We start from the raw sequence: 23,469 nt of genomic DNA, 5'->3' as shown, positions 1-23,469 counted from the left end.
TTCTCATCCTCTTCCCATGTTTTATGGCTCTCATTACCACCAAACATACTATATATCCATTTTTGTATATATCTTTCTACTCATAATGCCATGAAAGTAGGAACTTTGTCTTTTTGGTGACCTGAATAGTTATTTTGTTTTGTTTTAGCACAAAGGTAGCACTCATACAAATTTGGTAACTGAATAAATATATAAAATTCCTAGCACCTAATAGGTATTCAAGAAATGTTAGCTTTTTTTTTTTTCTCTTCATAGGGGAAAGGAAATGATCTGTAGGGAATACCACTATCCCCCATGATAGGACCAATCATGGAAACAGAGTCATAAAAATAGGACAAAAGAGTGGCATTAGAGTCAAAAGAAGGTTGTAGTCAAAGTATCAAGGAGGTCACGGCTGAATAGAAGCCTTAAGACTAGTGCTATGGACTGCACTGTATCCTCCCCAAATTCATATGTTGAAGCCCTGACCCCTAAATGTGACTACATTTGGAGATAGGGCCTGTAGGAAGTAATTAAGCTTAATGAGATCATAAAGGGTGGAATTCTGATCCAACAGGATTAGTGCCCTTAAAAGAAGAGACACCAGAGTGCACATCCTCTCTTTCTTTCTTTTCCCCACCTTGGGCATATGAAAACACAACCACTGTTGGCAAACAAGTCAAAGAACTCTTAGGAGAAACCCATCTTGTCTATGCCTTGATCTTGGACTTTCCACCCTCTAGAACTGTGAGAAATAAATTTCTGTTGTTTCAGCATACAGTCTGTAATATTTTATTATGGTGGCGCAAGCAGAACAATATAATTAGGTATCTGAAAATGTCATAAAATTTAGGGTTAGGTCAATAAAAAAATCTGGAAACCAAAAGTTTTTCTATTTTTCTATTGTAGGGTCACATATTAGAGTTGTAGTTTCTAAGAAAACCAATATGGCAAAAACCCAAATCACAGAGTAAGTCACTGAACTTTAAAGAAAAACTCACATATTACTTGGAGAATATTCATTGGAAAAAAAAAATCCACTCCCCCCCCCTTTTTTTCCTTCCAAGATTTTGTTTAAATTTAAGTTAGTTAACATATGGCATAGTATTGGTTTCAGGGGCAGAATTTAGTGATTCATCACTTACATATAACACCTGGTGCTTATCACAGTGCTCTCCTTAATACCCATCAATTATTTAGCTCATTTCTCTACCCACCTCCCCTCCAGCAACCCTGTTTGTACTCTATATTTAAGAGTCTCTTATGGTTTGCCTCCCTCTCTGCTTTTATCTTATTTTGTTTTCCCTTTCCTTCCCATAAGTTCATCATTTGTTTCTTAAATTCCACATGAGTGAAATCATATGATATTTGTCTTTCTCTTACTGATTTATTTCGCTTAGCATAATACACGTTAGTTCCATCCACATCATGGCAAATAGCAAGATTTCATTCTTTTGATGGCTGAGTAATATTCCGTATTTTCATAATTTGGTTATTGTTGATAGTGCTGCTATAAAATTGAGGTGCATGTGCCCCCTTTGAATCAGTAATCTTGTATCTTTTGGATGAATGTCTGGTAGTACAATGGCTGGGTCACAGGGCAGTGATATTTTCAACTTTTTGAGGAACCTCCATACTGTTTTCCAGAATGGCTGTACCAGTTTGCTCTGGTTTTGAGATATAACTGACCTACGAGTTTAAAGCATATAGCATAATGTCTGACTTACATATATTGTGAAGTGATTACTGCATTAAGTTTAGGAGCATTTCATCATCTCATACAGACACAGTAAAGAGAAAGCAAAGAAAATTATTTTTTCTTGTGATGAGAACTCATAGAATTTACTGTCTTAACAGATTTCTTATATATCATACAGTTGTATTAACTATAGGCATCATGCTATACATTACATCCTTAGTACTTATTTATCTTGTAACTGGAAGTGTGCACCTTTTGACCACCTTTCTTCAATTCCCCTCCCCTATCCCTTGCCTCTGGTAACCCCAAATCTGATCTTTATTGCATGAGTTTGGTTTTTTTTTTTTAAATCCATTTACGGTAGAAAAATCAGACTATTCATAAAAATTTTTAAATGTGTATGCACAGTGTTAACACCCATAATAACCCAAAGAACTTAACATTTTAAAGTACAATTGTGGTTCCTGAGCAAATGAAATCATGTGTTACCCAAACAAACTAACAGGAAAAATCAGTAGTGTTCTAAATCCAGGATAAATTATTTTCAGAGAAAAAGCACACTTCTGAATCTCAAATTTTTTTTAATGTTTCAATTAGCAACATTTGTCAGTATGATTATGATTCATATGGTCATACTGGAGCTTCCTTGTGACATTAGTTATAAAATGCTGGATTAGGGGTTTATTCTTCAGAGCAAAAGAAGGATCAACTCTCAACTAACAGATTCACCAAAGTGATACATCACTAGCCCCCCTCCACCAACGGCTGCTTCAGTTCTGAAATATGTTTCGAGTTAGGAAATGCCCTGTGCTCGATATGCTTAAATTCATCTGCTAACTGTTAACTGCAAAATTAACAGGCGGATTTTTTGTTCCTTTGCCTAATGAAGGCCCCACACTGCTAGTGCCTCACTCTTGCTGGGTTTTTGATCATTTATCTGCTCACTAGATATCTTTACCTGTGAGGATGGGTGAGAAAAGAAAGGACGTTAACTTGTTTAATATCTTTTATCCACATTAAATTTTAATAAGGAGGGTCAAAGTTAATAAACTAAGTTGAGGAGTCTGGGTTGCCTGCCAATGTCATGTCAGTCCCTAGGCCCACGCTGGTCTCAACATCCCATGGAAATCAGCAGTCAGCTCAGCTTGGTAGGATATCCCAGTCTCAAAGCTTTGCGCAAAGACAACAGACGGGATGACGGAAGACAATCTTCCCAAACTGTAGGACCTTTAAGGGAGCTTTATCCAGACTGCGCTAGACGTTTAATCGTGGTCGCTGCTGGCAGCACTGGTCCACTTTTCCAGTGCGGTTCCTTCACATGCTGGACGCACAGTGTGACTGGCTGAATCCGGGGCACCAGGATCCCTTTCCCCATGCCTGGGCTCCTCCCGACGACTTAAAACCACAATGCTCGCGCGAGCTGGGTGTCTAATGAGCCGCCGTCAAGGGAGCTGTGCCAGGAAACGAGAGAGCTCTGAGCCAAGGTCGCCGGCCCCTCCGGCTACAGCTATGACTCCCGCGGGCCGCCGTAGGTCCCTGTGGGCCGCAGTGAGCCCTGCGGGCCGCCGTAGGAGCGCCCTCCCCAGCTGTCCTCTCAAGATGGCTGCCGAGCCTCGCTCCCCCCGGCGCGCTCCCTGAAGGTCCCGGCAGCAGGCGGGCGGCGCGAGTCTCGCGTTCCGGGACCAGCGCGGCCTAGAGGCCGGGAGCGGCCGGCCGCCGACCCCGCGCGCACCGTCTTTCGGGGCGGGGCGCCGGGCCCCTTCCGGGGATGGGCCCAGGCGCCCGAGTCGACCCAACTCTGCCCCGGCTCCTCCCCGCTCGGGCGGGCGCTCCGCCGTGTCCCCGCCCGTCAGTCCGCCCGGGCCGGCTGGCCGCAGACGGGGCCTGGGCGGCCGCACGGGGAGCTCTGAGCCCGCGGGCGTCGGGAGGTGTCGGCGCTACCGCTGGCCCGCGGCGGGTCCCGGGTTGCGACCCGGCGGGGGCGAAAAGGCGGCGGCACCATGTTCTCCCTCAAGCCGCCCAGACCCACCTTCAGGTCCTACCTCCTGCCGCCGCCCCAGGTAAACAACCCCCTCCTCGAGAGCGCTCCTCTCCTTGGCGCTTCCGGGGAGCCGCCGGGGCCGACCCCCCCGGGAGGCTCCCCGGGTCTCCCTATCCCCAGCCGTGCGATTGCCAGAGCCCCGGCGCGGGGAAACGCACCTTCTCCGGAGCCCCCACTGGATCGGTGGAAACTTGTAAAACTTCGCCACAGCCTTTCTCTGCCCGGAGACCTGTGATCCGTAGTTTTGCCGTGTGTGGGGAGTGTTTGGAGTCGGACTTACTTAGCTCTTCGCCTGGCGATTGTCCGCGCGGTGGCCGCCAGCATGAGTGCATCGTTTGTGGGCACCTGGTGAAGAGGTTACCTGTCATAAATGTGAACACCTGGAAACGGCATCGGCCGTTTTCATATTTTTGTCAGGCTCCCCAATCGATACTGAACAGATCTTGAAAAGATCTGGTAGAACATGTGAAAGATTTTAAGGGGGCGGGAGCAATATGTGTCTGTTGCATGTGTCATCACTTAGAAAACAAAATTTGCTTTGGTATCTCACGGGGGAGGAAAAGTTTTGATCTTGATTTATTTTGCTAATGTATTTCAGACTGACGATAAGATTAATTCGGAACCGAAGATTAAAAAACTGGAACCGGTCCTTTTGCCAGGTAAACATCGGAGTTTCAGCGGACACTTTAGTAATGTGTTTTGGTCCAGGATTATTCTACCAACTAGTACCATGTGGTTAACTTGTTTCTTCTATTTCATTTTAAACTTTATCCGGTTAAAAATCTAACGACGGAGGGCAGAAAAACTTGATGTTTGTCTTTGAAAATATAAGCACCCTAGGAAACTGTCAAGAATATCACTGTCTTCTTTCTTCCTTTCTTTGTCTCCTGAAATGGTCATTTTTTAAGCAATCATTAATTGCTTAGGTAGGGAAAGTACTCTTTGCCCTTCTTGCCTGCAACTTCATGCATTAATGATTAATAGATCATCATGTTAATGGTATGAAAAGCAACTTTTATTATGTTTGGATCTCTATACCAATAACAAAGCTTAGTGAACTTTGAATTACTTACTTGGCAATTGTTTTTTTGAAGGTGTCAGCTGTGTTTGCAAATTTACTTGTTTCAGTTTAGAATGGAGTTTCCCAACAGAGGCACTGTTGACGTTTTGGGCCTGAGTATTCTTTGTTATAGGGGCTGCCCTGTGCATTGTAGGGTGTGTATAACAGCATCCCTGGCCTTTGCCCACCAGATGCCAGCAGCACCTCCGCTCCTCCACCTCCTAGTTACAACAACCAAAACGTCTCCAGACGTTGCCAAAACTTATTTTTTTTGTTTTTTGCCTCTGGGAGCAAAATTTTCTCCCAGTGAAGCAGCACTGGTTTAAAGCAAAATTTACCTTAGAAGACCCTAAGAGGTAGAGGTAGGAATTGTGGTAGATAGGCGCTTAGTTTTAAAACATATAAAATATTTAATTGGTATTTTGAATTGTATAACAAGGTACAATAATTAGGAAAGTCAGTTGTTTAATGTGACTATTGAGGGAAGTACCCAGATACTTAGGGAAGCCTGTTTTAAGCCTGAAATCTAATCATATACCAATTTGTGTGGCTACCGTCAGCATTTAAGAATCTTACTCATTACTTAATGCTAAATCTAATAAAATGATTGGAACTTTATGGGTAGTAATTGAGCAAATATGGAAACTTTAAATTTTGTGCTTTAAAATTTTAAGTGTTAGGTAGGAACAAACACATTAAAAACGTCAACCTCTTAAAAATTAGAGATGCAAACTTAAAAGCTGTTTTTAACTTTATTATGGGAGTTAGTTATAAATATTTTGCCTTTATTTTGTTAATGCTTTTTATCCTACCAGGGCGTACTAAATAATCCTTTGTACTTTTCCTTAGTATTAACAATAGAATTAATAAGTAACCTTTGCTCCCTGTGCGTGCTCTGTTTTGGCCTTAGTCACTCCAGGCATTTCAAAGTCAGCTGTGGGAAACAGTACTCATCTTGAATGAGTGCCTGTGAGCTATTGAACTTTGGCTTCCTTTACTTTGTCTGAATAGGCCCTGTTCTTCGGCCTTGATGTCCCTCTTCCGACATTATGATTTGACTCTAATAAACAACACGTCTTACATACAAATGATAGTGCTTGATTTTTTTAAGATTGAGTTTTATATTTAAAATAATGCTTATGAAAGTGTTACTAAGTATCAATGAGCTTGAAGGACTTCACAGTGAAGGATTATGGTTCTGTAGAATTAGCTAAAACCTTACCTCTCTACTAAAAAGTCACAGTTTTCTGGGGAAGACATAAACTTATTTCCTGACTGTAAGTGGTTTACTTGTCCCAGAAAGGGCAGTTAAATCTGGATAGTCTGATTCGTGTTACATTTTCTTGCATTGGCTCTGGGTACACATATGTGATGGCTCTGGTACCCTGGGTTCTGTTTGCAGCTAACTTATTTCTTACAAAACATTTAGCCAATCCTAGATTAGTGCGTCTTTTGCTTGCCTTCCTCACCCCTTCTGTTCTTACTTTCTCCTCTTGGCCTTCCCACACACTTCCAGTTTCTATCTGACCACCCTGTTGTGGTCTCTCTTTCTTGCTTTTCCTCTTGAGTGACATGTCTGACCACCACTAGAACCTCTGTTGCTCCTTCTTTGGCCTGCATCCTACTACTCCACCTGTGAAATCTGGGAAGGCAGTTGAAAAGTAACTGAGGCATTGGTGATCTAAAGACATGGGCTAGGTTAAGGCTTTTACTATAAGGGCTTAATAATATAGTTCTTGCCTTCATTACAGTCAGCAACCAAGAGAAAACATGGCCACGTCACCTGTGGCTTTACATAGGCACACAGAACAAGAAGGAATTGTTCAGATACAGTATTGCATGTTATACTTGGACATAGTGCCTTGGATTCAAGGATATCCTACTTTAGATGCCTGAAGTTTGAACTTTTATAAGCAGATGAAAATTAGATACAAAATCAGCTGTTTGTGTGCAGTTACTGTGTGCTCTGTTGGAACTTAAGGCTAAATTTAAAACGATCTTCATCTTTTGTTAAATGAAGAAAAGAGAAGACACTGGTCACTTAATTTAGATTGTGCTTTATGCTTTATGTTAGGAATTTTCAGTTTGCCTGGTTCATGAACTTCCTTGAGATGGAGGTTGTACTTAATTCAACTTTGTGGCTGTGTTGTCTATTGTAGTGCATTGAGATGTTGATTGAGTGAATGACTAAATGAAAGAACCCCTCAGGGGCACCTGGCTGGCTCAGTTGGTTCAGCCTGTGACTCTTGAATTCAGCTAGGGTTATGATCTCACGGTTCCTGAGATCAAGCCCTGCATCGGGCTCTGTGCTGACAATGAGGAGCCTGGTTGGGATTCTGTCTCTCTCCCTCTCTCTCTGCCCCTCTGCTGCTCACATGCCACTCTTTCTCTCTCAAAATGAGTAAACTTTAGGAAAGAAAAAAAGAACCCCTTAGAACACCATCTTGAATGGTTACCATAGACATGCACACCGCAGACAGACCAACTCTCAGATTCAGCAGTCAGAGGAAGACTTATTTTATGTCATGTGTCTCTGCTGTCTCCCAGAGCCACACTTCTTAAGAGAATTATTATGTAAGCCTGGAATTGAAATACAGTCCCTTATCAAAGCAGCTGGCTTTGTCTAGGCTTTCTCTTCATCTTCCAAGCATTATGGGAATCTTGGTCTTTTAATGATTGTATATGTATAAAATCACCGCAATCCTTTTGAAAATAGGGAGAGTTTGAATTTTTAAATGAATGTGTGTGTATCTATGTTCCTGCATATATTTGTTAAGACCAAGTACTGTCAGACTATGCTCATACCTTTGGATAGCTGCTGGACTGGTGAGGCAGTTCACTGAGCATCTGAGTGTAGCTCAGTGCTAGATGGGGAAAGTGCTGGGAGTAGTGTGCCTGGATCACAGCAAGACCTGTGGACAAGGTGGAAGATTGTGACCTGTATCACTGTCTTCCAAGGTCTGGCTGGCATCAGACCTGGATGAAGTTTTTACCAGCCCTTGGTCAAATTAAGAAAATGCAGCTTTTTTCCATAGAACTAAATTGATTTTTTTAAGTTTATTTTTGAGAGAGAGAGAACACAAGTGGGAGAGGGGCAGAGAGAGAGGAGACAGAGAATCCCAAGCAGGCTCTGCCCTGCCACTGCAGAACCCAGAGCTGGACTCAAACTCACCAACCATGAGCTCATGACCTGAGCCAGTCAAGAGTTAGTCACTTAACCTACTGAGCCACCCAAGCGCTGCTGAGCTAAATTGATTTAAAGGATTGTCCTATGTTCTGGGATTTTGTCCTTCCAGCTTCTGGTGTAGATATATTCTGTTAAAGGATGGTGACGATAGCTGTGTTTTTAAAGGAGTTTTTAAATTAACAAAATAAAGAAGGTTAGGAATTCTGTGTTGGTTGCCTGAATTGTTTTTGTAGTATACCTAATTTGTGGAATGTGAATTTGATGAGGTTTTCATAATATCATAGGTGCAAATTAATGAGCACTTACACAGAGATCATCATTAATCTTGTCTGCCTGAGAGTCATTTCACTGTCTTCTGAAAACTTCACCCTCTCTCTTTTGACACATTGGTCTTCCAAATCCCCACACAGCCTTGCGTTCTAGTGTCCCCAGCAAGGATAACAACCCAACCCAGACTGCAAGAATGGGCACAGTTCTGCCTCTGGGTATTTTCAGATTGGTACTAAGCAAAGAGATACTTTTTGGTAATTCTTCCAGTGATCGTAGTTCAGAAAACCTGCCCCGAAGAGTGAAATCACATGTTGGAGAGACGCAGAGTCACACCACTGGGGGAGACTTCCAAAGGTGTTAAAGCTCCTCGGCTTCGTTTTCCTTGAAGTCCAGCTAACACAAAAGCCACAGAATTCTTTTTCCTTAGCTAGCTCCACGCACATTTCTGACACTTCAGCTAAGATCCTTAACTAATATATAGTTTCCAGGTTATTCCTCATAAAGGCTGTTATCCAGGAAGCACCAGTTTATTATCTTCATGTGACAGATGAGAAAACTATAGTTGCACATGTTGTTACATATAAGTAACTTGCCCAGTATTGCACAGCTAGCAAGGGCAGAGCCAGAATTCTGAGCCCAACTCCCAGCCTGAGCCTTTAACCACTACGCAGCAGGGCCTGCCTGACCTCCCTGGTGACATTAGGGTAGATTTATGCTTTGGAACTGGAGGGAGGGCGGATTGGATATCCACCTAGAAGTTGTCTAGTAAGGTGAAAAGAGCTCTGTCCTTGGCTGTGCCCTTTCCACAACAGTGACAGATTTTGACCTAACTTGAGCAGCTTTGCGACTCAGCTGCCAGAAAATGGACCGTCTTGGGAAGCAGTGGACTTCCTGTCGCTGGCTGTGCCAAAGCAGAGGCTGGTGGAATGCCAGCGGCTTTGTTATGAAGTTGTGAGATTTGTAATAAGTAGGCTTAATGGCCTTTTGTCTCTTCTAATTCTGCAGCAGGATCTTTTTAAGGATCTGTGATGTGGGAGGGAGGATTTGAGGCTTGGAACACTATGGCTAAGAGTAATGAGTTAATTGTTCAGGTATTGGATGCATGTTCCACACTGTTTGGCAGAGGAGTAAAAAACTAAAAAAGTTGGGGTCCTGTCGTGAGACAGTTTCTGTTTATTGGGGGAAATGCTTCAGGAGAGCAGAGGTTAAGAGAGCTCAGAGGAGGGTCACCTGAGTGAGATTTTTGGGGGGAGGGTGTCAGGAAATGACTTCTGCTCTGCACCTTGAGTGCCTGCTAAGCCTCAGCCACTGTGCTAAGGCTGTGTCTGCTCAGCTCTTTCCCCTTCCCATCTATAATGCCAACAGAGCTTTTCAGCATTGAGATTAACTGTTAGATCGATAATGAATGCACTCATTGTCTGAGTCTTTTGTAATCGGATCAGAAAAGCATACGACCATGGGCCATCTGGAAAATGAAAATAGCCTTTGTTGAGTAGATGTCTTGTTTATATATTTTTTTTACGCATTCAGTGTTTAGACCTGTTTTATCTACTGTTTTTGTTTTCTGCCTCACTGTAGTTCTTATGTCTTCACTTGCATTGTAAATCCCTTAATGGTCCCCTTTCTCTTTCAAGTGTTTTATGTTTTGTTTTGTTTTTTAATTTTTTTTTCAACGTTTATTTATTTTTGGGACAGAGAGAGACAGAGCATGAACAGGGGAGGGGCAGAGAGAGAGAGGGAGACACAGAATCGGAAACAGGCTCCAGGCTCTGAGCCATCAGCCCAGAGCCCGACGCGGGGCTCGAACTCACGGACCGCGAGATCGTGACCTGGCTAAAGTCGGACGCTCAACCGACTGCGCCACCCAGGCGCCCCTCAAGTGTTTTATGTTTTGTGTTGTTTTTTATTTTTATTTTTTAGTTTGTTTATTTTGAGAGAGAGAGAGAGAGAGAGAGAGCATGTATATGAGCTAGCACGAGCTGGGGAGGGGTAGAGAGAGAGAAAGAGAGAGAATCCCAAGCAGGCTCCACACTGCCAGCGCAGAGCCCGACTTAGAGCTCAGTCTCACAAACTGAGATCATGACCTGAGCCGGTATCAAGAGTCAGATGCTTATCCAGCTGAGCCACCCAGGTGCCCCTTTGTGTTGTTTTTTAATACCCTTTTGTAGATAGGCTTTAGAGATGATTGTAGGCTGATTTTCTGTAGTATTTTAATTCATACCTAAGTTACTTTTGAAAGCCCCGAAGGACTTATAACTCCATTTGGTGCAGTGTACCGTGTAACCATTGTGTTTGTCCCTCACCTATAGAGCCTTCAGGGCTGTTGTCCTTAGGCTGCTGCTGCGGTACCATAAGCCAGCATTTTGTTACTCGCTTCCTCACTTCTGACCACCAGTCTCTTTGTACTTTAGCTCCTGCTCAGAAACTCTTCGTTAACCTGCACAGGTAAAATCCTGCTTACCCAGGATAAAAATCCAAATTCTGTAACCTCTATAATTTGCTAACACTCCACCTTGCTGACCTCTGCACCGTTTCCCAGTGTTGATACTTGCTTCAGTCAGGCTGCTTCCTTTCTCCCTTCCAAATGCCTGTTTGTGTAGGCCTTTGTTACTATTTTATCACATGTTCTCTCTGTCTCAGTCCTCTTCTGCCTGCAAGATTTCCTTCTGGTTTCTTCCCAGAGTCTGTACTTCTAACCGTCCTTCAGCCCACATTGTGGGTGGCACCTGCTGGAGGTGCTGCTTGATTACATGCTTTTTTGTATTGTGTGACCTGCAAAATTGGACTCTTTAGTATCCGTGAGGGCATCAGAGTTGCACATGTTGTTACATATAAGTAACAATGTGTTTGTCTTCTGTATAGTTTCAACCTCCATTAGTAATTTTTAGGCCACTTAAATTCCTGAATTTATCTATAGCTAAGGTTAACAACTGGTCCCACTTTGCTCATGACTGTCCTGTATTAGTGCTGAAAGTGCCGTATGCCGAACCTCCCCTCAGTTCCAGACAGCCAGTCACCATATGTAAAGCCATATATTGAATTCTGCTTTTGCCTAAATACATTCTATAGGTTAATTAGCCACTTTACACAGTAAAGTTTTGTCTTAAACTATTTTCCAAGATAAAATGTATGAGAAAATTAAATTTTATTCATCAAAAATGGATTGATTTTCTAAATGTGTAAGGTATCGTGAAAGATAATATGAAATTCTTTGGTTCTCCAGAAGTTAAAAACTTAGCTATACTATTTTTGGAGATTTAATTAATTTTATTTCCTTTCTTACTTATTTTTACACATGGAAGGGTCTTAAGAAAGCAAATTTTTTGATGATTTCTTGATTCCTTCCCAGGTGGTAGTAGAAACTCTTGACCTATCATCTTCTGATTTAGATAGCTTTTTCTGTGGTGCCTTCTGCTTACCCCACAGTGAAGCCAGTTTCCTACTTTGTCTTCTATGAGGCCTCCCTGTGGCTTCCCTTCAGTGGTGTGCTGGAAAGTGCTTGGTGGTGAAAACCCTCTCACCAGGGCTGATTGCAGGCTGTCAACTTGGGAGCACAGAGCTGGGGGTGGAGGGTGTGGGGGGAGGAAGAACTCGATGGTTCTCATGAGCCAGTGCAAGCCTTCCAGCACAGCACTGCTCTGCCGCCTGAGAAGCGCAGGAGCGCGGTCTCTGGGAAAACTTCATGGTCTCCTGGAGTTTTGAAGCTTTTGTTAGGTGTTTTTTTTCCTCAAGGGTCACTAATTCAAGACACACCAAGGACAGTCCAGGACTCTTCTATTTATGTATCTGTGCTCTCTAGGAAAAGGCCATTTTGTATCTTTTTCTTTCTTGTTTGTAAGCTAGTGTTGTGGCCCACAGGACTGCAGTACATAGTAGCTTTAACAACTCCTACCCAGTGTTTCTTCTTTCTTACTAAGTATAAGCAGAAAATTATTGTGAGAGCAGACAGCCAAGTTATATGACCCAACCATTTTAAAGACTGATTCCATGTGAATGAACATAATTTAGTGTCATCAAGTAAAACTCAAGCCAGGTTAACTTGACACTTAATTATATATTTACAATAAGACCCAAATAGAGCATCTCCCCAGAAGTGCCCTCCTTTTCTTCCCCTGCCCCATCCTGCCCTACTGCTCTTTCTCTCCCAAGGGCTTATTCCCATTTTCTGCTCTCAGAGCTGTGTGACACTTAAGTTTCCTTAAAAGACCATAGCATAGAGTCCCCCTGTTCCACTTTTGTTGTTGTTACTTTTCTATTTCTTGTCCAGTTTTTTCTGTTTTACTTTTAAATAAACTGGGATTTATAAAAGAGTTGTATAAGAGTGCAGATAGTTAACATATACTGTTCACCTAACTTTTCCTAATGTTAACATCTTACATAACCTTGTTAAATTGAGCTAAATTAAAAAATTAGTATTGTTATTAACTAAATCGCAAGTTTTATTCACATTTCCATAGTCTTTCCACTGATGTCTGTTGCTTGTTCCAAGATGACGTCTGGGATACTGTATTGCATTTAGTCATTATGTCTCCTTAGTGTCTTTAGTCTGACAGTTTCTCCATTTTTACTGATAGTTTGATGAATTCTTTTGTGTTGGTGTATCGTTTTGAAATGTCTTCCCTCACCCCCTATTTTCCTTCCTTACTTTCTGGCATTCTGGAACTACCAAGGACTCCCAACTCCTCTTTTTGTTTTCTCTGCCCTGGCCCTGGAATTAGCTGTTTTCACAAGGAGCTCTAGTTCCTTCTGTTGGAGAATGGTCTTAAATACCAAGATCTGTGTGCTGAATGTGCTTTTAGGCCTGGAGGGGACAGAGTAGAAAATATGCAAGTGTACTAGTAACCCAAGTATATACCCATCTCTTTATGTCTGCATCCATCTGTGTATATGTGAAAGTTCTCACTTAAGTAACCATGTCTAGCACAGGGGAAGGCAGACTTTCTGTAAAGTATCAGACAATAAATGTTTTCAACTTTGCAGGCCATAAATTCTCTTTTGCAAGCACCCAGCGCTGCCTTTGTCCAATGAAAGGAGTCATAGATAATACACAAACAAATAAGCATGGATATGTTTCAGTAAAGTGTTACTTACAAAAACCAGGTCTGGACACATTAAGTGTATTCTCTTTTTATCTTTTTCTCATTCTCAACTGCATTCATGGACTTGACATTTTACATTTGTGCCATCAGTAAGAGAATCATGTTGCTAGAGAAGAAGGGCTGTTCTAGAACGTGTGCATCATAAATACAATTGACTGATGGTACTAATGAAGTTGCCATGTCCTGTCCAACAAGACCTCCCATCTCTTTCTGTCCAATATTACATTCTCTGCCCTTCTCAGAAACCTAAAATCTTGTGGCATAGCTATTTTTTAAGTAAACTTTTGAATATAATATTCGTAAGAAATATATATGAATCTTTAGCGTTACAAATGAATGAATTTTTGTAGCACTGTTTGAAGTCTTTGGGCAAGTGAGTTAGCTAGTTAAGAAGAGTGGCACAGGGGTGCCTGGGTGGCTCAGTTGGTTGAGTGTCTGACTTCGGCTCAAGTTCATGACCTTGCAGTTCGTGAGTTCAAGCCCCGTGTCGGGCTCTGTGCTGACAGCTCAGAGCCTGGAGCCTCCTTCCGATTCTGTGTCTCCCTCTCTCACTACCCCTCTCCCACTCTCTCTGTCTCTTTCAAAAATAAATAAACATTAAAAAATAAAAAAAAAAAAAAGAGTGGCACAGCATGAAGTGATTGATGTAGGTTATACTTTGTGAGCCACTAGTCTTTGAAGAAGTCAGTGTTATAGGAGTAACATCTAACTCTTGAGAACTGAGAACTGTGAATAATTAATGCAGGGTTGTTTTTTGTTTTGTTTTTCAAGTTAAGGGTTCTCTATAATTGGTAACAAAGATTTCTTGGTGGGAAGAAAGGTTGAGTATTCACTAGTTCACATTCTGTTATTGGAAAGCATTGGGTTCAAGGAGCTATGGAAGATTTAAATTTTGTGTATTTGAACTATTTAATGAGTTTCAGTGTATATTTTTGTCTTTTCAAATTTTTTTTCTCATTAGAATCCAGTTAGGAGTAGTACTTTGAATCTTTAGTTCTGTTTTTATGCTTCCTGTATTTAGATACAGTACATTTCATTTTATGTAAGCATAGAGAAATAAGTACTGAAAATTTTCTTCTTACTAGTTTAGAAAAAAATTTTTTTTAGAGAGAGCACAAGTGAGCAGTGAGAGGGACACACACGCACGCACAGGGAGAGAGAGAGAGAGAGAGAGAGAATGAGAATATCTTAAGCAGGCTCCATACTCAATGCAGAGCCCAACACGGGGCTGGATCTCATGACTGAGATCATGCCTTGTCCTAGGCATTTGTCTAGGAACTGAAATTTCAGCATTGAAGAAAAATCAGTCCATCTTCTACTCTCATGAAGTATATGATCCTGAGGGTGGGACAGGCAGTGATTTTAATATATATATATATATATATATATATATATACACACACACACACACACACACATATATATATAAACAGTGGCTGTGTAAATGCTAGGAATTACAAGTGTATGATGCTAGGATAGAAGGATTTAATCTAGTCAGGGAGATTAAAACAAGGCGTTGGGGGGGGGGGCATTCCTGAGAAAGTGATTAGGCTAAAGGAGAAGAAAAGAATATTCCAGGAAATGGGAACAAGACGTGCAAAGACTCCATGTGATGGAAGAAGTAGGATCCCTAGAAGGATTAAAAGGGCACTGTCGCATGATAGTGAGGAGGACAGTGGTAGAGGGCGAGAGGCACAGGGCCTCACAGGCTATGTGAAGGAGGCTTGGTTTCAGGATGGACAGCTACTCAAATGGTATAGGCTGAGAACTTGACATGAGTAAATTTCAATTAAATCCTCAAGTGAATGTTAGGTTGCTGTTCTTATAATAGGCTTATACTATGCATTTTTAAGTATAAAAGTTATTGCAATTCAAATTTACTATAACATTAGTTTTGTTGAGAGAAAGATCGTTTTGAGACTATAGTTGCATTCTTGAATTGGTAAGTGTTTGGGGCCTGTCCGCAAACAGGTTCTACCACCACTGTTAAGGTTTTCATAATGATAGTGTAGATGAAGTAGATCAGTACCCTCACTTGTCTACCATTGACTCTGGAGGTGAATTGCTTAAAGGTGTCCTTGGGTCTGTTTATTAGATCTTGAAATTAAGGTTTATTTTAATGATGACCACACTTTAAATTCCTGTCAAAGCACATTATAAATTTTGTTTTGACCTCTTATGTTTCTTTCTTTAATCTTCGCTTTTAACTCTAAAACTATATTTTAAAGTTTTATTGCCGGGTAAGTTCAAATTTGGGTGCAGAGAGAAACTCACTTTAGCTTTGTGGAATGTACCTTATTTAAAAAATTTTTTTTTAATTCAATTTATTTAAAAAACGAAAAACTGTTCTCACCCATTTCTCCCATCCTCCACCTCTGGCAAACTAATTCTTCTCTGTACCTAAGACCTTGGATTGTTCTTGTTTGTTTGTTTGTTTTTTAGATTCCATATATAAGACAGATTATGCAATATTTGTCTTTGACTTATTTCTCTTAGCATAATGCCCCCAAGGTGCAAGCATGTTGTTGCAAGTGGCAAGATTTCATTTTCTTTTTTGACTGAATAATAATCCTGTGTGTGTATGTGTCTGTGTGTGTGTGTATCACATCTTCTGTATTCATTTGTCCATTGATGGACACTTACATTGTTTCCATATTTTGGCTATTGTAAATAATGCTGCAGCTACATGTGGGTGCAAATATCTTTTCAAGTTATGTTTTCATTTTCTCTGGATGAATACACAAAGGTGGAACTGCTGGATCATAGGGTAGTTCTATTTTTAATTTTTGAGGAACTTTTATACTGTTTTCCACAGTATCTGCACCAGTTTACATTCTCACCAGTAGTGTACAAGGATTACCTTTTCTCTACATCCTCGCCAACACTTGTTATTTCTAATCTCTTTGATAATAGCCATTTCAACAGGTGCGAGGTGATACCTCATTGTTCGTTTGATTTGCACTTCCCTGATGATTAATGATGTAGAGCATCTTTTCATTTTCCTGTTGGCTATCTGTATGTCTTTGGAGAAATATTTATTCAGATCTTCTCCCCTTTTTTTAATTCAGGTTTGGTTTTGTTTTGCTGTTGAATTATATGAGTTCTTTATATATTTTGGGTGTTAGCCTCATATATATAATTTGAAGGTATTTTCTTTCATTCATTAGGCTGCCTTTTATTCTGTTGATAGTTTCTTTTGCTGTGCAGAAGCTTTTTAGTTTGATGTAGTCCTACTTGTTTGTTTTTGCTTTTTGTTGCCCTTTTGGTGTCAGATTAAAAAAATTATCACCAAGGCCTGTGTTAAAGAGATTATAGCCTATGTTTTCTTCTAGGAGTTTTATGGTTTCAGGTCTTATATTCAAGTCTTTTTTTTTTTTTTTTAATTTATTGTCAAATTGGCTTCCATACAACATCCAGTGCTCATCCCAACAAGTGCCCTCCTCAATGCCCATCACCCACTTTTCCCTCTCCCCCACCTCCCATCAACCCTCAGTTTGTTCTCTGTATTTAAGAGTCTCTTAGAGTTTGCCTCCCTCCCTCTGTGTAACTTTTTATTCCCCTTCCCTTCCCCCATGGTTTTCTGTTAAGTTTCTCAAGATCCACATATGAGTGAAAACATATGGCATCTGTCTTTCTCTGTCAAGTCTTTAATCCATTTTAGGTTAATTTTTGTGTATGATGTAAGATAGTGGTTCAGTTTCATTCCCTTGTATGTCACTATCTAATTTTTTTTTTAATTTTTAATGTTTATTTATTTTTGAGAGACAGAGACAGCATGAGTGGGGGAGGGGCAGAGAGAGAAGGAGACATAGAACATGAAGCAGGCTCCAGGCTCTGAGCTGTGAGCACAGAGCCCAACATGGGGCTCGAACTCACGAACTGTGAGATCATGACCTGAGCCAAAGTCGGACCCTTAACCAACTGAGCCATCCAGGCGCCCCTAATTTTCTTTCTTTTTAAAATTTTTTTGTTTTAGAACAGGTGAGTGTGGAAGAGGGGCAGAGGGAGTGAGTATCTTAAGCAGCTTCACACTCAGTGTGGAGCCCGATGTGGGGCTCGATCCCACGACCCTGGGATTGTGACCTGGGCCAAAATCAAGAGTCAGACGCTCAACTGACTGAGCCATCCAGGTGACCTGGCTATCTAATTTTCTAAACACCATTTACGAAAGAGACTGTGCTTTCCCCAGTATATATTCTTGGCTCCTTTGTTATAAATTAATTGATCACGTATGCGTGGGTTTATTTCTGGGTTGTCTATTCTGTTCCATTGATTTATGTGTCTGTTTACCAGTGCCATATTACTTTAATTACTATAGCTTTGTAATATAGGTTGACATCAGGGAGCATCACACCTTCAGCTTTGTGCTTTTACAGCATTGCTTTGGCTTTTTGGGGTCTTTAATGGCTCCATACAGATTTTAAGATTGCTTGTTCTGTTTCCGTGATAAATGTCACTGGAATTTTGATGGAGATTGCATTGAATTTGTATATTTCTTTGGGTAGACTGGACCTTTTAAAAATATTAATTTTTCCAATCGTGGACATGAGATATCTTTCCATTTATTTGTGTCATTTTCAGTTTTTTTTCATTAATATCTTATAGTCTTCAATATACAAATTTTTTACTTCTTTGGTTACATTTATTCCTGGGTATTTTATTCCTTATGATGTAATTGTAAATAAGATTGGTTCCTTAATTTCTCTGATAGTTCTTATTAATATATGGAAATATAACAGGTTTTTGTGTATTGATTTTGGATCCCACAAGCCTACTGAATTCATTTATTACAGTTAGCAGTCTTCTGATGAAATCTTTAAGGTGTTCTTCTGTATATATGTATATATATCATGTCATGTGCAAATAGTGACACTTTTACTTCATTTTCAGTTTAGATGACTTTTTTTTTTCTTACCTAGTTTCTGTGGCTTAGAGTTCCAGTACTACATTGAATAAAAATGGCAAGAGTGTGCATCCTTGTTTTGTTACTGATTTTAGAGGAAAAGCTTTCAGTTTTTCACTATTGAGTATGATGTTAGCTGTGGGCTTGTCATATATGGCCTTTATTATGTAAAGGTATGTTTGCCTCTGTATCTGCTTTGTTGAGAGTTTTTATTGTAAATGGATGTTGAACTTTGTCAGATTCTATTCCTGCATCTATTGAGATAATTACACGATTTTTATCCTTCGGTTTGTTAATGTGTATCACATTGACTGATTTGCAGGTGTTGAACCATCCTTGGATCCCTAGAATAAATCCCACTTGATCGTGGTATATGGTTCTTTTAATGTATTATTGTTGAATTTTTCAGTTTGCACGTATTTTGTTGAGGATTTTTACATATGTGCTCATCAGGGATATTGACCTATAATTTTCTTTTCTTGTGGCATTCTCGTCTCATTTTGGTAATTAATCCAATTTATTGGCAGTAATAGAGTCCCCAGCTATTACTATATTCCTGTCTTATTTTTCCCCTATAAGTCTGTTAATATTTTCTTTATATATTTTGGTGCTCCTATGTTGGATGCATAAGTATTTATAAATATTATATCTTCTGGTTGACCTTTTTATCATTGTGTAAAACTCTTATTTGTCTGTTATCACAGTCTGTTTTAAAGTCTGTTTTGCCTGAGATAAGTAGAGCTACCCCACCTTTGGTTTACATTTGTATGGAAAATCCCTTGTTCCATCCTTCTTTTTCAGTCTGTGAGTCTATGATAGTTAGTGTATAGTGTATAGTGTATAGTTAGTTATATCTATAGATAGATATAGTGTATAGTGTATAGTGGTTCTTGTTTTTTTTTTATCCATTCATCCACTCTATATCTTTTGATTGGAGCATTTAGCCCATTTACATTTAAAGTAATTACAGAGAGGTATATGTTTATTGCCATTTTGTTAAATTGTTTTCTGGCAGTTTTTATAAGTTGCTCTCTGTTCCTTTCTTCTCTTGCTCTTTTCCTTTGTGGTTTGATGACTTTCTTTAATGGTAAGCTTCTATTCCTTTCTCTGTATCTTTTGTGTATTTACTATAGGTTTTTGATCAGTGGTTACTATGAGGCTTGCATATAATAACTTCTGTCTATAAACAGTCTGTTTTAAGTTGATAACAACTTAAGTGTGATCCCATTGTAGAGCTCAACATTATTACTGTTCCCACCCACATTTTGTTTTCGAAGTCACGTTTTACATTTCTTTATCTTCTGTATCCCATAACTAAATATTGCAGTTTTAGTTCCTTTTATTACTTTTGTCTTTTAACCTTCTTAGTAGCTTTAGAAGTAATTAATCCACTACCAAAAAAGAAGTAACTAATCCCCTACCTTTACTATGTGTTTATTTTTTCAGTGAGGTGTATTCTTTCATATGTGTTCTTGTTATTAATTAGTGCCCTTTTCAGCTTAAAGAAGTCCCTTTAACATTTCTTGTAAAGCCAGTTTAGTGATGATAAACTTCTTTAGCTTTTGTTTGTCTGGAAAATTTTTTATCCACTTCTAAACAATAACTTTGCTGTGTAGAGTATTCTAAGTCAAAAGAATTTTCAGCACTTTGAATATATGGTGTCCTCTCTTCTGGCCTGTGCAGTTTCTGCTGAAAGGTCTGATGGCCTTATGGGGTTTCCCTTGTAATAGCAAATTGTTTTCTCTTGTCAGAGAGAGAGAGTCAGAGACAGAGAGGGAGACAGAGGATGCAAAGCAGGCTCCGTGCTGACAGCTTAGAGCCTGATGCAGGGCTTGAACTCAGGAACTGTGAGATCATGACCTGAGCCAAAGTCAGATGCTCAACCAACTGAGCCACCCCTTCCCTTGTTGCTTTTAATATTCTATACTTGTTTTTATCTTTTGACATTGTAATTGTAATGTGTCTTGGCATGGGTCTCTTTGGGTTTCTCTCTCTTTTTTTTTTTAAATATAATTTATTGTCAAATTGGCTAACATACAGTGTGTAAAGTGTGCTCTTGGCGTTGGGGGTAGATTTCCATGGTTCATTGCTTACATACAACACCCAGTGCTCATCCCAACAAGTGCCCTCCTCGATGCCCATCACCCATTTGCCCCTCTCCCCACCCCCCATCCACCCTGTTTGTTCTCTGTATTTAAGAGTCTCTTATGGTTTTCCTCCCTCTCTCTCTGTTTGTAACTATTTTTTCCCCTTCCCTTCCCCCATGGTCTTCTGTTAAGTTTCTCAAGATCTGCATATGAGTGAAAACATACGATATCTCTCCTTCTCTGACTGACTTATTTCACTCAGCATAATGCCTTTCAGTTCCATCCACATTGCTGCAAATGGCATGATTTCATTCTTTCTCATTGCCAAGTAGTATTCCATCATATATATATAAACCACATCTTTCAGCACAGAGCCCTTTGCAGGGCTTGAACTCCTGAACTGTAAGAGCATGACCTGAGCCTAAGAGCCACTCAGGCACCTTATAAACCACATCTTCTTTATCCTTTCATCAGTTCATGGGCATTTAGGCTCTTTCCATAATTTGGCTATTGTTGAAAGCACTGCTATAAACATTGGGGTACATGTGCCCCTATGAATCAGCACTCCTGTATTCCTTGGATAAATTACTGGTGCAATTGCTGGGTCGTAGGATAGTTTTATTTTTAATTTTTTGAGGAACCTCCACACTGTTTTCCAGAGTGGCTGCACCAGTTTGCATTCCCACCAACAGTGCACAAGGGTTCCCATTTCTCCACATCCTCTTCAGCATCTGTTGTTTCCTGAGTTGTTGATATTAGCCACTCTGACGGTGTGAGGTGGTATCTCAGAATGGTTTTGATTTCTGTTTCCCTGAGGATAAGTGACATTGAGCATCTTTTCATGTGTCTGTTGGCCATCGGATGTCTTCTTTGGAAAAGTGTCTGTCTATTCATGTCTTCTGCCGGTTTCTTCACTGGATTGTTTGTTTTTCAGGTATTAAGTTTGGTAAGTTCCTTATAGATTTTGGATACTAACCCTTTATCTGAAATGTCATTTGCAAATATCTTTTCCCATTATGCCGGTTGCCTTTTGGTTTTGTTGATTGTTTCCTTTGCAGTGCAGAAGATTTTTATCTTGATGAGGTCCCAGTAGTTCATTTTTGCTTTTAATTATTTGGGTTCCTCTTATTGGGAACTTGCTGAGCTTCCTGGATGTGGATGTTCATTTTCTTTTCTGAGTTAGGGAAATTTTCAGCCATTATTTCTTCCAATAAAATTTCTGCCCCCTTTCTCTTCTTCTAGGAGCCCTGTGATGTAAATGCTAGCTATTTGATGTTATCCAGTAAGTCCTTTAAGCTGTCCTCACTTTTTCCATTCTTTTTTCTTTTTGCTATTCTGATTTGGGTGGGTTCTACTGCCTTGCCTTTGAGTTGACTGATTTGTTCTTCTTTTTTATCTAGTCTCTTGTTGAACCCCTGGGGGTATTTTTGGTTCCGTTATTGTGTTCAACAGTTCTGTGACTTCTATTTGGTACTTATAACTTCCATCTTTTTGTTGAAGTTCTCATTGTGTTCGTGTGTTCTTCTCCCCAGTTTGGTGAGCATCTTTATGACCATTACTTTGAACTCTTTATTAGGTAAATTACTTACCTCTATTAACTAAGTTTTTTCTCTGAGATTTTATCTCGTTCTTTCATTTGGAATATTCCCCCGTTTCTTCATTTGTCCTCAACTCTCTGTGTTGGTTTCTATACAGTAGATGAAACAACTACGTCTCCCAGTCTTGAAGGAGGGTCCTTGTAGAGGAGGTGAACCTTATTGTTCTCCCCTACCCCAGTTCTTTGTTGTCTCTCAAACTGTCATGCTTGTCCAAACGGCCTATTATATTTTTAATAGCTTCCAGTAGTTTAGGATGTGCCAAACCTGTCAGTGTTCCAAAGGGGGGTTCTCAGCACCTAGATTCTGGCTGACTGGAAGCCAACCCTCTGGCATCAACTTTTTAAGATACGCAAATGTATATAGTCTTGTGGGACCACAAGTGTAAGCCCTGCTGGCCACCAGAGTCGGAAGATCTGCAGATGTTCCCTGAGTAGCAGTCACAAAAATCAGGGCTCTAGACAAGTGAATAAACACTTTTCTGGATGACACTGGCAGGCTGAAGAAAGGCAGAGGGAGAACATCAAGATGGCCCCCACAAGGCTGCTTTCTTCGAGGGCAGTTCTGTAGACCACTAACTGTATGCCAACCTGAAACCTGCCCCTCAGGCCAAGGCTCTAGCACAAGCAGAGAGGTCTCCTTCATAGAAAGACTGAGGGTTTGTGCCTGTCTCCTGGCTGCACAGCGTCCTAGGGCTGGCAGCCTGCCAAAAGCCATCTCCAATTGCCACAGTTTCATGGGACCCAGGAATGTAAGCCCTCCCTGGCCACCAGAGCCAGGTGATCAAGGGATGTCCTCGGGTAGCAGCTGCAAAACCTGGGGCTCCAGACATAAAAACCAGGGCACCAGAGACATGTAAAGCTCCCCACTAGGAGACACTGATGCTGTGGAGTGCTGCAGAGGATGACCACAAAGACAGCGCCCACCCTCCGCAGTCGCTGGAAAGAATTACAGTCAGACCCAGGATGTGTCTGTAATTAGAAACCTGCCTCTCAGGCCGTAGTTGTGATGATTAGCTAACGGCCCTCCTTCACAGAAAGACTGTGCTTCTGGGTCTGTTGCCTCTTGCTATGCTCTGAGGGTGGCAGCTGTTCAAGAACTCTTTCTCTTGGTTACAGTCCTGTGACTGTAAAAGACCCAAAAGTGCAAATCCCACTGGCTGCCAGAGCCACATGATGGAGACATGTCCACTGGCAGCAGTCACAAAAATCAGGGCTCCAGGCAGGGGCATGTGCTCCTTTCTGGGTAACATTGATCGTTATAGTCCTGTGGGACCAAGAATGCAAGCTCCCCTGGCCTCCAGAGCCAGGCAGTCAAGAGGCATTCCCTAGTTGGCAGCCACAAAACTTGCGGCACCAGATGCATGTAAAAGCTCCCTTCTGGGAGATACTGGTGATGTGGAGCACAGCAAAGGGAGTGTGCAAAAATGGTGCCCACCAGTCTCTGTTTTGGGAGAATGTTCCAGCAGGCTCCTAGATAAGCATGTTAGAGTAGATGCCTGCCCTTCGGGCCAACGCTTTAATATAAGCAGGTGATCCTCCTTTACTTT

At 40.9% G+C, this 23,469-nt stretch overlaps 1 protein-coding gene across 2 annotated transcripts in view; it reads left to right on the top strand.

Moving 5' to 3' along the window:
- Positions 1 to 3,261: 3,261 nt before the first annotated feature.
- Positions 3,262 to 23,469, top strand: part of MTMR10 (myotubularin related protein 10) — a 55,622-nt gene continuing 35,414 nt past the window's right edge. Inside the window, exons 1-2 of one of the 2 annotated variants that reach the window (XM_027067898.2) lie at positions 3,262 to 3,738; positions 4,318 to 4,378. In XM_027067898.2, coding sequence (XP_026923699.1) covers positions 3,679 to 3,738; positions 4,318 to 4,378 — 121 coding nt within the window. In that variant the 5' untranslated portion in view covers positions 3,262 to 3,678. The remainder of the gene's footprint in view (positions 3,739 to 4,317; positions 4,379 to 23,469) is intronic. The other variant, XM_027067899.2, reaches the window with a different exon arrangement.

Source organism: Acinonyx jubatus, chromosome B3 (genome assembly GCF_027475565.1).
Source record: "Acinonyx jubatus isolate Ajub_Pintada_27869175 chromosome B3, VMU_Ajub_asm_v1.0, whole genome shotgun sequence".
Classification (NCBI taxonomy): domain Eukaryota; kingdom Metazoa; phylum Chordata; class Mammalia; order Carnivora; family Felidae; genus Acinonyx; species Acinonyx jubatus.
Note: the sequence above shows the minus strand (reverse complement) of the source record. Positions and strands in the feature narration are given on the sequence as shown.